At 36.7% G+C, this 15,081-nt stretch overlaps 1 protein-coding gene across 5 annotated transcripts; it reads left to right on the top strand.

The window, feature by feature from the left end:
- The first annotated feature begins 1,480 nt into the window (after window positions 1-1,480).
- Window positions 1,481-14,994, top strand: CGLD27 (DUF1230 family protein (DUF1230)). 5 transcript variants are annotated; one of them, XM_077377652.1, is made up of 9 exons: window positions 1,482-1,819; window positions 3,571-3,723; window positions 5,946-6,023; window positions 8,920-9,015; window positions 10,948-10,983; window positions 13,824-13,906; window positions 13,991-14,027; window positions 14,197-14,290; window positions 14,463-14,631. In XM_077377652.1, the coding sequence occupies exons 1-8, from the start codon at window positions 1,595-1,597 to the stop codon at window positions 14,242-14,244; spliced, it is 756 nt and encodes a 251-aa protein (XP_077233767.1). In that variant the 5' UTR covers window positions 1,482-1,594; the 3' UTR covers window positions 14,245-14,290; window positions 14,463-14,631. The 5 variants fall into 5 exon arrangements, with proteins under 5 accessions (XP_077233766.1, XP_077233767.1, XP_077233764.1 ...); XM_077377651.1 differs by lacking the exons at window positions 14,197-14,290; window positions 14,463-14,631 and having other exon boundaries at window positions 1,481-1,819; window positions 13,991-14,165; XM_077377647.1 differs by lacking the exons at window positions 13,824-13,906; window positions 13,991-14,027; window positions 14,197-14,290 and adding an exon at window positions 14,720-14,994 and having other exon boundaries at window positions 1,492-1,819; window positions 14,463-14,632.
- Window positions 14,995-15,081: the final 87 nt, after the last annotated feature.

Genomic DNA, 15,081 nt, shown 5'->3' with positions numbered 1-15,081 from the left:
TTTGATCGAGTGGATTGTTGATTTCATGCAATGATTTTCAATCTATTAATCATAGCCGTTGATCTAACGGTCAGATCTCCTAAAATTTAAGAGTTTTAAGACTATTCTACCAAACATAATGAAAATTTAACCCGATCCAATGGTCAGGTTGTGATCTATGATCGGTTTCAAATCCAAAAATTGAAAATCCTCCTGATTGAAAAACTACATAGAATTGGTTTGCATCTACTTCAGTAGTAAAATCCAATTCCCAAACCCCCTTAATTGTCGAGCATTTCATTCTCTAGAAATGTCCTGCATCAGTCGTGTATCAGAGCACAACACAAGTTCCACATATTGTGGTAGGATTTCTACAACGTGGCATGACATCTGTGTGAACAGTCCAAAATAGATTTTTAACTCTATAAACAATCCAAAAGTGATCTTGAGATTGTTCACTGTATGAGCAATCACAGTACGAGCACTGCTACTGCTCGGGTAGAGCTTTCACAGTAACAAAACTGATCCCTGATCCCTTGGGTAAGTGCGAAAAATGCAGTGGCTAGTAGGCTCTTCCCTAACAGCCACTTTCTGGGTTCCAGGTGCACTACGTGGACATGATTAGGTAGCTCTAATCTGCCTATAGATCAGTAGTGTTGCTCATTGCCATTGACCCCACCTTGATCGGATGATCCTAGCCATTTGATCTATCAAGCCTTGTTTATATTCCACCAAGAAAAGCTAAATCATTGATTTTTGTAAGACAGTCTTATTGAAGAGATGCCAATCCAGCATCCGAGAGAGGGCCAATTCTGTGAGTACCACCAGGGTCCCGGGCACCTCACTGATCGTTGCATGGCCCTAAAGCACAAAATCCAAAAACTTGTTAGAGGATGGTGATCTTGTTTTACCTAAGCCTAATGTTACCAGAAACCCTTAGACCACATGGGCCGCCTCATGATGATCAACAAGATCAACGGTTCCAGTTACAATCCATCTATCCACCCAAAGATCGATGCTTAGAAATTGATCCTGACAATACCATCACCATAGTTGCACTCAATTTCTTATGTTAATGTGTTCAATACCCCTATTTGGGTGTCCATGTCAAGTGCCTAAAAAAAGACCCAAAAGAGAGTTTTACTCCAAATAAAAAGTTAATAAAATATCAGGGATTGCCTAGACAAACACTTGTGCAGGAGAGAACAGCTATAAGCTAACAACAGCACATATTGGATGATCTTAACCATCCAATTGAAGGACATCTGCCAACTGAAATAGACGGTTAGGATCATTTGGTCTTTATTCCACGGAAACATGAGTGGAACACGCAAAGCAGCGTGCAAGAAGTAAGGTTCCACGTGGCACGAGCTGCTCTCCACTCCCCTGCTCAAAGCCACAAAAAAAGAAATAAAATAAAATGTTCCAAACATTTGGGATAATACAACTAATAAAAAAGACTAGTTTCCTAATATTTCCCTCCACGTAAAAAATGCATGGTCTTGAAGAGAGCAACGGTATTCTCTTTTCCTAACATAACTACTGAAGAGAGGGAAAAGCCCTTTCATGATCAACTGTACTGCACTCTTCTAACTAAAGCAAAAGAAGAAAAAAAATGCTCAGATTAAGAATTAGCTGCCAACTGATTCCTGAAGTCCACATAACCAACAGCCAAAGCCGAACGGGGTCATGTGTTCTTCGGTTTCGGAGTGTGCGGAATCGATCGAGGTGGAATCACATTAAGGCATTGAATGATGAAAGGGAAGGAGGTGCGAGTGGATTCGCAGGACAGAGTTGGAATCCTGGCTTGGAAATTGAAGTGCCCTTCGAACAGAGACCGGTATGTTCTTCTCTTGTCTCGTCTCTGGAAAACAATCACAATTCTTAGAATCAGAACTATTTTGCCAGTCAGATATGAGAATCGATGAATTGTAAAGTTCTGTGACAATACTGAATAAGTTGCTGATAAGATTCATAGCAGAAAAATCTGCAATCAAGTTAATCAGATTAAAGGTCTGCAATTCAGAAATTCAATACTTGGATAGAATTAAATAGTTCACACCTAAGAAAATTACTTTCTATGTTAAATGTTTAAGAAGGTACTATTGAATTAGTTCATGAAAACTCTGAAAGATTTCGCTTTGTTTCTGAGACTCATCACTGAAGGTTTGATTCAATGAGGAGTGCCTGTTGATCTAAGGAAAACAATTATAAGTTTTAAAATCAGAACTATTTTGCTAGTCAGATAAGACTGTGAATGAACTGTAAAGCTCTTTGAAAACACTGAATAGTCATGGATAACATATATAGCAGAAAACTCTGCAATCATATTAATTACGTTAAAAGCTGCAATTCTGCAATTCATTATTTGGGTAGAGTCAGATATTTCATACAGAAGAAAATTATTTTCTTTATCAAATGTTTAAGTAGGTATTATTGAAGCACTTCAGTCAAACTCAGAAACAATTTTGCTTAGCGTCTTATACTCATTACTGAAGGTTGTTTAGTTTCTTAGTGTCTAATACTCATCACTGACCGGTCTTAAAGCATTGGAAGAATTTACAGACACCCTAAGGGGCTGTTTGGATATGTGGATTTTAGAATCCAGGTTTTACTATGAAAGCGGTGTAACAATCCATTATCCTGGATTTTAAGTAAGAAATCCAGGTTTTAGAAATCTCTCCCCCATCCTGAGATTTCTAAAACCTGGAAACACAGGACGATCTCCTACCCTCTCGCTCGACGAAAAGAGGGGCGAGAAATCAGAAACGACGGATGGTCTCCTTCTTCTCTAGTCTCCCATCTAGGATTTTGAGGAAATCCGAGATTTTAAAATATTGAAATCCAAACGGCACTTAAAAGAAAGAATATGTTCAAGAATGAGGACTCCTGGACTGTAGAACGAGAATTCCAGAGATAATTGAAAGAGAAAAAAGTAAGGTTCTCGGTCATCATTGACTTGTGGTGCCAAGGTCCATTTGGGGATCCTGTGAAGAAGGTAATCAGACAACAACATGTAAGGATTCCAATCTGGAAAATAAAACAGAAACAGACTTTGAAATCTACTTGTAAACCATCAATGTACTGCTATAACCTGAACAAAAGAAGAGTTCAAACCATTGGATCATCTAAGATTCAAGCAATCCTAGTAATTCGAAGTCACTAAAACATTGAACTTGGTACATGCCCGGTAATCTTAAAGCATTGGAAGTATTTACAGACACCGTAAATGAAATAATACATACCAGAATGAGCAGTCCTGACCTGCTGCCTATGTTAATCAGTAAAGTTAAAAGTCCATTTTATTACATACAATGTTCATCAAATATGCAGGCTTTATTTTGTAAGATTCTCAAAACAGCTACTGAGATATATGAGATTAGACAAAGTTTCCACACAAGTACGTGGTAGTGGATACCAGCGGAGATTAACTCCGATAATGTCAGGATAGAAAGAAATAATAAATGAAGATGGTTCAGTTCCTCACAATCTTTTCGTTTATCTATAGAAAAGTTTCTTATGAGTATATTGGGCCTTGTATGCATGTTAAAGTCATGATTTTCTAGCAATGAGCATCTGACCTTGTGACAGGTAAATGAGTACTCATCTCTGAAAGATGGACCCCTATACTCATGGGGAGAACTGAGTCCTGGGGCTTTTTTCCTACGTCTTGGTGGTCTGTGGTTAGTAACTTTCACAGTTCTGGGGGCACCAATTGCAGCGGCTAGCTTTAATCCTTCTCGGGTATGCAGAAAATAATGCTTGTCCTGTTATAACTGAAGAACCTCAACCAGTCATTTATCATAGATGGGCATGAAAAAATGTCTGCATAGTAGAAGCTTCCTAATTTATTACTATCACAAGTCAAAAGAAGGATGATTCAATATGTTACCAATTTGAAAATACTGCTTTGTTTTTGTTTTTTTTTTGGATATTGCACATGCAATTCAGAATTTACTGGTGTTTTATAATATTTTTGATGCACTAATAGATGACGCAAGTATAAATGAGATGAGAACATTTTACCATATTCTTTTGTTCAGAGTTTAGAATAAAATGATTATTTTAACCACTTAAAGTGATGATTTATAAAAATGATAGTCTAAGAAGGATATGAAAAGTAGAGTGTACCATAAAACCTCTTCATTATGTAGCCTTTCTGCAGATTTCTTACATGTTACAGTTCAAACTTGAGTCGGACTAAGTTACTAGTTTTATGTTGGGCTAATCTTTCTGCAGAATAAAGGCTAGTGACCTACACTTTGGCCAATATCCATTTAATGTTATTAGTTAGGACATGTGCCCCTGTCCAGCATATGTTTCCCATAGCAACAGACACTGAACTTGTTAAAGCTTGACTCAGGTTGCACCACATCTATTATCCCCCTGCTTTAAAGAATTGAGACTACTTGGTGTTGGTTGAAGAGTGCAAATCATTTCTTTATTTTTCACTAATTTTATTTGAGCCTTCAGAGTCTGATGTAGTCTGGAGGCGAGACCCACGATTTTTGATCCAGGAATCTGGCTTGAAAATTACACAGTCAAGAAGAACAGAGAAATCAAGAAGAGAAAGTAAAATCCAACTCAACTTTCATTCAAAATAGAATAAAAACTCCACAGAATATCCCAACTAAAACATCCTCTCATGAGACCCCTAAAACATGCATGATTTTATAATAGCGGCATTTACACGATCTTAGAAACATATTAAAATCAGGAACCATACAAAAAAGGAAATAAAACAGAAATAACAAATAAATACCCAATTGAAAACTGCTGCACAATGTTGTCAATCAATGGCATGAATTGTCAATTGACCATTGAGTCTTTTGATTGATATTTTGGGCCGGGCATATATCGATCGATTGTGTCATTAGTGCTCACAAATCAGACTGACTAGATATTCTTGTGGAATCTGGTTCGCAATATTCTCCCCAGTTCTTCAAACCCTAACTTGGCCTTTCATACCCAGGGAGTCAAACATTGGAGTAAAGGTTATAGATTTAAATTCTTTATGCAAAAAAACTAAAATTTCTTCCTGTTCTCACTGGCAGCTGGTTAGTTGTCTTTTCCTTTCTTTTAATGAGATAGTAAATCTCAATTTAGGATTTGGGATTAGAAATTTACGGACTCGGAGAAAAAAAGATATGAAAAGTTAACCACTTGTATTACCTTTTGAACAAGAAATGATCATTCTCATGGCTTTAAAGAGCTCCACCAAAAATATCTGATTTCTTGTCATCTCTCTTCTTTTCATTCTTTTGAATTTCTTTACAAAAATCAGATTGGGTTGTCATTATATTTGTGAATCATAGATAGATTCACAGCAGGAAGCAGACATCATCCACATCGTAATTTGAAAAGAACATTCAATCACCCTATTAATTATTGAAAAAACATACTACAAAGGTCAATTGACAATAAAAATAGGGGAGTGATAAATCGACCCCCATATATCTTAAATCGGCCCCCTTTGTGTCTATCTCTCTCCTCTTTCTCTCTCTAACCCAGAGGAGAGAGAGAAAGACACATAGGGGGTCGATTTAAGATATTCGGGGCCCGATTTATCACTGCCCTAAAAATATTTCCCTGATATCCAACAATCAGGGTACAATGACTAAAATTCATGTACTTATACAACAATATTGAGTGTTGCAAATACTTTCTCCGCCCTTTTCAGCATTTCTCAGAATTTAAAATTGAGTTTTTTCTTGTGAAGGCATGGAAGGTTTGATGCTAGTATTTGATATAGAAATGACTAAAAAAATAATTCTAAATTTAATCAGAATTCAAGATGCAAGTATATTTTCATCAATTTAGAAGATTTTGTTTCAGAATTCAAGATGCGATTGGATTTTTATCAATTCAGAAGATTTTTTTATCAAGTACTAGATAGATTCCAGTTACAATAACTTTGTCTTCAAGTATTAGAAATCTACTGATTTATTATTTTTTTGGCAATACAGGACCCTCTAAGATTTATGCTAGCTGCTGGGACTGGAACTCTATTTCTGGTGTCACTAGTTGTCTTACGGATATACCTGGTATATTTGTTTGTTCACATTCCATCAACACTAAGTTCTTTACGAAACTATATGAGTGATTGTACCAAAAAATTTCTAATAGCAATAATTTTCTATTATTCGAGGCAATCATCTTATAGAAACCGGTTATAAGCATGGTTTTAAATTTCCACCAAAACTGACATGAAAGAAATGGTTCCATTTCCATCCTCACCAAAGCGATACCGAAATCGAAACGAATACTGAAATCAAAATTGTAAGTGAGTTAGTGGTAGAATGTATCAGCTTGTGTTACATAATTATATTTATATGATTTGTACATGAGCTGTAGTGTATGTACTATGTATACTTTTTTATATGAATTACATGTGATATGTGGTATGTACTAAATTATCATACATGGTCACTAGGTGTTTGATATTAAACTATTGTGGATGATTGGCTTGCTTATGTGATAGTTTCTAAGTGTGTATTTGGGGTTATTTTAGCATTTTCAGAAGTTTCATCTTAAAATTCTATGATTTGCATATGTTTGCATACGTTTCCGTCATTTACAAGATTTCCACCGAAATTTCCATAAAAAAGTTGAAAGTTTTCTATTTCTGTTTCTGTGGTGACCGAAATCAAAACTGTAACCAAAATTTAAAACCTTGGTTTAAAATTTCCGTTTCAGTAACCATTTTGGACCCCACCGAAAACTGAAATTTCGTAATTTGGTTCCAAATTCAGGACCCAAATTTTGAAATTTCGGCCGAAATTTTGTAACACTTTTTAAAAAATAAATAAATAATGCCATTAAATCAAAATTTTGGACCGAAATTTCGGACCGAAATCCGAAATAAATGGCGAAAAAATGAATTTCGGAAATTTCGGTTTCGGTCCCTACCGAAATTAAAACCATGCTTATAAGTCATTAAATCAAATTTCGGATTTCGGTTGAAATTAAAACCATGCTTACAAGTCATGAATAGTAAACAAGTGGAGAAGAAGAAGAACAAAATGAAAAGAAGGGGAAAAGGGAGATGAAAGAATTCATGAGGGTTTTGATTGACTCTTCCTACGAAATTCTTACCTAATGAAATTGTGCCCTATCATAATCCACATGGCTCTATACTCCACCCAAATCTGCATCTGTGTGCCCTTCAGCATCCATATGCCCTTACCCATAAAAAAAAAAACATCCATATGCCCATTATATCTGTACAGAATTCCTTGGAATGGACTTCCCTTGAGATGTCTCAAGATGTGAACAACTGCTTCCAATGTGTTACTTGATAAGATTGACCAAATTGAGTAACCACGATCACAACAAAAGAGATATCTTGTGTTATGGTAGTTAAATAGATTACCACTCTTCAATATCTGTAAGGAACATCAAATGGTTCTCTACATCAACACATAGCTTACATTGAATCTTAACAGGTGTGACAACTTGCTTTGTTCCAAGTAATCTGTCCCCTTAAAGTCAATGATAGATTTTCTCTGAGACAGATTAATACCTTTCTTCAACCATGCAAATTCAATTCCTAAGTAGCGAGTAAGTCCCGAATCCTTTGTATGGAAGTGATGACCAAGATACCCTTTTAATTTTTGAATACCCTCATAGTCCACTCCTGTCAAAATAATGTCATCAACAAAAACTCCTGGCACACCAATCCTATGCTTCCTTTAAAAAAACTAAATGATTTGTCACATTCCTTTACACTCCACAAGTTATCATTGGTTCACTGAATTTTTGAAAGCAAACATGGGGAGACCGTTATAAGCCATAATATTTCATTACTCCCCCTTAGTGTGGCTTTCTTTTATCCCGAGCATTTCTCTGAAGTGAACAAACTTCTAATTTGTGGCAACTTTTGTGATAATGTCTGCAAGTTGCTCACTTGAGTTGCAGAACTTCAATTCCATTTTCTTGTCATTAAAAAAAATCATGAATGATTGTTCAGACTGTGAAACATTTGATCTTATGTCATGTCAAAGGTATTTTGTTGTCACTGAAACATGGAGTTGTCCTTTCTTGATATCATATCTTTCTTTCTTTCTCCTTTTCTCCATATCACACCTCTAAATACAAGAATCCACTTGATATCAGAGCCCAATATCTAGCTGAAAGAGTGCCAATGGAGATTACCAACACGAGAAATAATAATACAAATAGAGCTAAGCCTATCAACAAGTGAAATCATTTCTTCTTCAATTGCCTTACGCCAACCAGGATGTCGAATGGCCTGAATATGAGACTTAGGAGCAGAGAGAGAAAAAGGGGCAGGGTAGACTTCCGAAATTTAGCAGAGAGATGACTAAAATATACAAACTGATAGAGATGATGACTACTGCAAAAATGTGTGCCTTTTCAAACAACAATAAGACAGTCTAATGAAGGATCAACAAGGGTTGATGGATCACTAGAGTCTGAATTGATTGGTGCAGAAACAGTGAAACTAGTGTTTATGAGACAATTTTAGATCGTCTTGTAGAAGCAGTGAAACTAGTGTTTATGAGACAATTTTAGATCGTCTTGTAGAAGCAGTGAAACTAGTGTTTATGAGACAATTTTAGATCGTCTTGCAGAAGTATGATCTCCTCCTTTCTCCCTAGCTTCTTTATTTTGCAATAATCCAGTAGTTATGCAATAGACACACAATGCAAACACTATTATGCCTATCAACCCCAAATTACTACCCAGCATAGTTATTAAACACATCATTTTAATTTATAAATACATCAATTGCACTTCAAATGAATAAACTGTAACTAGAATTCATGGTCACCTTAATTTTCCTTATTTAATCTACATTACCACATTTGTCCTTACATGCTTCGCTCTGATGGTAAAACTATTGCTCATTATTTATGTCCTTGCATCCATGGTCTCAATGGTCAAACCATAGCTCATTTTTTATTATTCATGTTGTAGGGGTGGAGTTATGTTGGTGATAGACTTTTATCAGCAGTGATACCTTATGAAGAGAGTGGATGGTATGATGGGCAAATGTGGGTGAAACCGCCAGAGGTAAGTGCAAACGTTATAAACCAACAACCAATACAGTAAAGTTACAAGCTCAACACCATACATTACTTTAGAGCCATCTCAACCTCTAGGTATGGGTTTGAATCAAGGTTGCCAGAGCGGGAATCGAAGGCCCCTGGAATGGTCGGAAGCGGGAATCGTGAAGTCGCCGGAGAGTCGCCAGAGAGTCAAAGGAGATTCGCTGGGGAGTCGTCGGAGAATCGTCGGGGAGTCGCAGGGAATCGTTGGGGAGTTGGGAATCGCCAGGGAATTGCCGAAAAATCGTGTTTCACATAATAATAAACAACAGTTCCTAAAAGTGGGAATCGCATTTCCGGAGAATCATAAACTGTGATTCCCAAAATTATGAATCGGGTTTCCGGTGAATCCGAACAGGGATTCCCAGTTTTTGGGGATTCGAGAAGATTCCAGTTTCGGATTCGAGAACTGGGGAGTCGAGGTTCCCCACTCCCAGCGAAGAATCCTGCTTCCTTGGTTTGAATTACTAGGTTGCATTATAAAAAATGATAAGCAGTTCCGCTAATTATAAGATTTAAAACGAGGACCTGCAAGATGCAGTTACATCCATCTATGATGATTTATTAACTTCCTGGAAGTTTTTTTTTTTTTTTAAAGGTACTTCCCTAAAGTTTTCATACTTGATGAAAATATTTTATTTCACACAAAAAATATATCTATGTCTACATCTACATCTAATGTATGTACAGTATATACATTATGTATTTATGTGCATATATGTACGTACGCTGAGAAGGGTAAAGATTGAGTTTGCTAGTTTTGAAATTGTCTTGCAACCCATTGCTTGTTGGAGTTCAGCATGGCTTTATCATTTATGGGACACTGACATCAGTGTCTATTTGTTAAGAGCATATGCATCTCAGTGTGATTAGGAGTAAGTGGCATACTTGTAATATTTGCACCTTTTCCCACACACGCGTATATATAGCATCTTAAAACTCAATAAGTGCTATCAATGATGACATTTCTTTTCTTACCTATCCTTTTCTCCTTCTCTTGTTTGCTCTTTTCTTCCACACAAATTGCTTGTGGATGGATTATTAAAACTCAACAAGTAATATAAACGATGACATGCAGAAAATAGTTATTTGTCACTCGATTGCTTTTTGGTTGAAGAAAACTAAATAGGTGGTATGAAATACACCATTATCACGGTAAAGGGCGGCCCAGTGCACGAGGCTCCCGCCATTGCAGGGTCTGGGGAGGGCTAGATGTACGGTGCATGTCAAATATTGAAAATATGCATATCTCAACCTATGTCCAACCATATATTTGAGGTCTACAAAGATGGAAGGATGACGTATTAACCAGATTTTGTTCAATTCATTTCTTCCTTTATTATTGTTGGCATTGCCATGTCCCCAGAGAAATTTTCTCAAATGCTCATGCATATTACACAGTTCTGGAAAGCTATTGATTCCAAGCTTCATCATGCACGTACGGATTTCTGCTACATAAAACTGGAGCCTAGGTTCTACTATTAATGGAACATCTCATGTTACTACTCTCACTTTATTTCCAACGAAGAAATGCATATTTGCATGACTACAAAGTTTTGACAATAATCCGTCTTTGTTTTATGCACAATTTCGCTTCTTGAATGCGTAATATATAATGAAACATTAACCATGTGCCATCCCAAGGCAAGTGCATTAGCTTTCTCTATTTCATTCAATTTAAGCCATAAGCTCCCATCACCATTGATTACACAAAAAGATCAAGTCATGCCATGAGCATATTTCCATTAACAAATTCAATTAAAATGATACTTCTACGCATGCAAGAATGCTCTACACTTGTCTGGTATTTCCTTACTTTTGGCAATCATGTTGAGAACAAACAAAACTCACCTTTATGATCTTATGGTAATGAAATATTATGTTTTCCCTATCCTAGGTCTTGGCTCGTGATAGGCTGTTGGGCTCCTATAAGGTACTACTGTTTCCTCTATTTTAATACGTTACCTATATAAGACCAAATCAGTTTCAATTAAATTTCTTGCCAGTTAATTTAAATGAAATGCACATAGATAACTACAATTGTATCTGCTCTATTTGAAAGGGAAAAAAACAGATAATTATATAATGCTTAGTTTTCAAACAAATAGAATTTGAAAAAAAATGTACTTTTAATTTAGTTTTGGTTGGTGGGTTGGTCGAAAATGACCTAATAGCGCCAGGAAGATGTTGTCTTTACTGAATTTGATAACCTAAAGATAAACAATTAAAATAAATTTAGTAGGGATTTGAGACTCTAGCTCAATGGTAAGGCTTTCTTCTTTGACCTAGAGGTTGGGGATTCGATCCCAGCTTCCCTAACAAAAATAAAATAAAATAAATTTAGTCTAAATTCTATAGAAAAAGAAACCAGAATTCAGCCACAACATATTCCAAGGCATGTCAGGAAATTAACAAAAATAAGAAACAAGAGCACTCACATTGAAGGCTATGTATTACAATAGCAAAGATGTTTGTACGGAAGGTTGTCCATCCAAGAGAAAAACCTATCCCCAATGTTCTCATTAATTCATGGGAATAGTCTTAGTAATCAACTTTATCTACTTTTGTATAAAAATAGTCTTAGTAATCAACTTTATCAACTTACTAAGTTCACATGCTTTACATTCCAAGTATGGCAACCTACAAAAAGAAGGCATTGATATCTTAAAACTATACAAAGATGGATCTCCAAAGTGGCAGTGTCATTGAAGAGGAGAGAGCGAAGACTACAGTGTAGTGAGATCATAACCACAACCATCATCAAAATAATAAAGACATTCAGGCCCTTCATCAATCCACTTCTTCGTCTTTAGATCCTAGAAAAGCGCAAAAGGAAGTATAAAAGGTGACAGAATAATTTGGAAACTTTTTGAGTTTACTGACAGACATCAAATTAAAGAAAAATTTAGTAACAAAAAAGAAAAATGACAAAGGGTGGAATTTAGTTGAGCCAGAAAAATAGGATGTAGTACTGTCATGAAGGGTCACACAGTAAAGTAGAAGCCAAAGACTGTAAGCTGGAACACACACCTGGACTGCCGATCATATGATTAGATGTCCCAACTCAATGAACTAAGGTTAGAGAAAAGGGAGGCAACACAAGTTGTAGCATTACCTGAACGAGCTAGAATAGCGGTGGAAGTAAATGGCGGAGCTCCAGACTAAGCAACAAGACAGGAATATTCCTCCTTAGATATAGACATTCTCTCATTGGTATCCGACTTTGGAACTATCAACCTTGAAGACTGAGAGGTGACACTATCACCTGTACAGACCTTATGATTGGCAAAGCTTGCTGGTTTGGCTTTAAGATTCCAACAAAAACCTATAGTGCATCCCTCATGACCACTCTGAACACAAATCCGAGATCCACGACCTCTAAGTCAACCTCCCATTGACTCAGTACGACCACCCCGACCATTATTACCTCCTTAATTACCACCACATCCACGACTTCGACCTCCACGACCAGCACCTCCCGTCAATGACTGTGTAGGCCGATCACCTACAATTGGCACACAAGACTTAGAAATTGGCGCTTATTGAAGTCTAGAGAAAACATCTGGCAAAGATGAAATCTCAAGGCTACTGAGAAGGGTGATAATCAGACATCAGACCAGCGAGAAACATGGATCTAGAATACATTATAGAACATGTTCTCAAATTTACTTTGCAGTATCAAGAGAAATCAGACTGCTACTAATCTTCTGCTCCATACTGTTCCATAACCATGTCCTAATTTGAGTATCTTCCCGAATCCACATGGTGAAATTAGAAATATCAGACTTGAGGGTTTTTTTTTCATAAAATAGTGAAACTTTGGCAGTGGGGATAACTTCAACTGACATAGCCCACAAAACAATGAAACATATTTACTAACATTAAGCTTAATGGAAGTAACTTAGATGTTAAAATAATCCGAAGTGATTAGCATTCCAGACCTGGAATCGGACTTCATCTCCATCACAACTCACAATCTGAAGCCTATTACAAGGCTGGACAGATATCAACCATACCCTCAACAAGCTGTCCATTCAAAGTAACAACAAAGGAAACTTTTGAAGGTACTTGAAAACTCCCAACAACACCTCTATACTCAGCTGCTAGCCACTATAACAATTAACAAATTGTCAACCACCATATAATCACTGTCACAACTCACAATCCAGTCCTATAAAGACTGTCACAATCGACCAATCACCCACATACTGATGGTCTCCAATATGAAAACAGCATGTATATTCTTTCTCAAATCACAAAACTACCAATAGAGAACTCCAAAATGGCATACCAGACCTGCTTACAATTTCTAATGACCACATAGAGATGAGAAACCGCAGAAACATCACCTAGCCTCTATTTTCATGATGTAAAGAAGGCTTAGAACATGCTGAAAATACTATGACACACACCTAGTGGTTCTTATGAACCACCCCAAACAATAAAACCGAGGAACCCTAGGCTGCAATCAGCAATTGGGGATTTCTACTCATTTTGCAGGTGTGTATTAAATGGAAAAAAGAAGAAGAGAGAAAAGTAAAAAGCCCTAGACTGTTAGCTCTGATAACATGTTGGCGTCTAGGGTTTGACCATAGAGAAGCAAAGAAGAGAGTAGGTCTGGAAACACCGTGCGAGAAGAGAAAATCAATCTCCCTCATGAGAAACTATGTGTGCGTGTGCCTGCGCCTTTACAATAGTAAGTGATCTGAGCAAAATACGCTACACAATATAATATATTTTAACAATTTCAAACTGCATTTTCTCTAAAATCAGGTCGTATTTGAGAAGCCTGGACTCTGGAGAGAAAATTTTCCAACAAAAAAAAGTATACCACATGAGCATGTTAAAGTTTACAGGTATGCATATTCTTCAATCATACAGCATGCAAAGTAAACCATGCATTGTAATAACAGGACTGATCTTAGTAATGTTCCATCCAGAGTTCCAGAAACTATCCCTTCGTATATCAATGATAGCGTAAGGGTAAATATATTTATATTTAATTATGGCACTATATATTTAATAACATTCTAATTTGACTCCTTCCTTTCAACACAATATTGACCTTTCAAGAGTTTTAGGGCTTTAACAAATTAGATTCTAGAAGAAATTAATGATGTCAGGATAACAATTTTTGTTGCTACAGGTTATTAGTTATCTACACCTCTTCATGCATAACTTCATTATTGCTTAATTTGTAATGGAAAGAGCTCAGATGCTAGGCCGTGAGCAAAATTAAGGTTTGCATTGATATAGCCGACCATTTTTTACTCCCAAGTCTCTTTCCCTTTATAGAATTTTTGCTCAATTCTACCTTTTCCATATCCCACAAGCAAAATAAGAAAGATGATAGCCTAAACTTGTCAACTTACTCTGATAAAATTGATAGTCCTTCAAAATTTATGCATCTAGGTAAAGCCGGTCATCAAGTTGTTGAAGCAAACACTAGTCGGAACCGGAGCTTTGCTAGTTACAGCTGTATCGTTATTCATCTTTGCTACACCAGTGGAGAATTTCCTGCAGAATGTTTTTACCACAGGCAATTCAACTATCGCAACTTCAAAAAAAGGGTCAAATATCAGGTATAATTTGTTTACCTTCTACTTTTGCCTTGAGATTCAAACCCTCCAACTCATCATTTATTTCTGATTTTCTTCTGAAAACCCTAGAAAGGAGGAGTTGCTAAGATTGCCGGTGGAGGTGAAGGGTGATGATGACTTGGCAGCTGCCGCGGCCGAGGCGGCTGATGGGAGGCCAGTTTACTGTAGAGATCGATATTATCGTGCATTAGCAGGTGGCCAGTACTGCAAGTGGGACGATCTACTCAACTAATAAAGACAATAGTCGGGGCTGATTTCTTTTTTAAAATATAAGTGTTTACATAATGTGGAGTTAGGACCATACAAAAAATTAATATCATTGTTCCTGTATGGGGTTCAAATTATTTATGTGATGCTCCACTAATGGGTGACATGGGCAACACGCTTGCTCTCCAATAGACATGAGACCTCATCGAATAGTTCTCGAACCA

Source organism: Tasmannia lanceolata, unplaced genomic scaffold (genome assembly GCF_043159265.1).
Source record: "Tasmannia lanceolata isolate RefF3 unplaced genomic scaffold, GAP_Taslan_0.1 ptg000004l, whole genome shotgun sequence".
Taxonomy (NCBI): domain Eukaryota; kingdom Viridiplantae; phylum Streptophyta; class Magnoliopsida; order Canellales; family Winteraceae; genus Tasmannia; species Tasmannia lanceolata.
This window is presented reverse-complemented; position numbering and strand designations above follow the sequence as displayed.

Excerpts from the sequence above, each read along its gene's own strand:
- CGLD27 (XM_077377647.1), top strand. The coding sequence starts at position 1,595 with ATGCTCAGATTAAGAATTAGCTGCCAACTGATTCCTGAAGTCCACATA. Across the intron at positions 3,724-5,945 it reads CTAGCTTTAATCCTTCTCGG|GACCCTCTAAGATTTATGCT; the intron begins GTATGCAGAAAA and ends TTGGCAATACAG. Across the intron at positions 14,633-14,719 it reads AAAAAAGGGTCAAATATCAG|AAAGGAGGAGTTGCTAAGAT; the intron begins GTATAATTTGTT and ends TGAAAACCCTAG.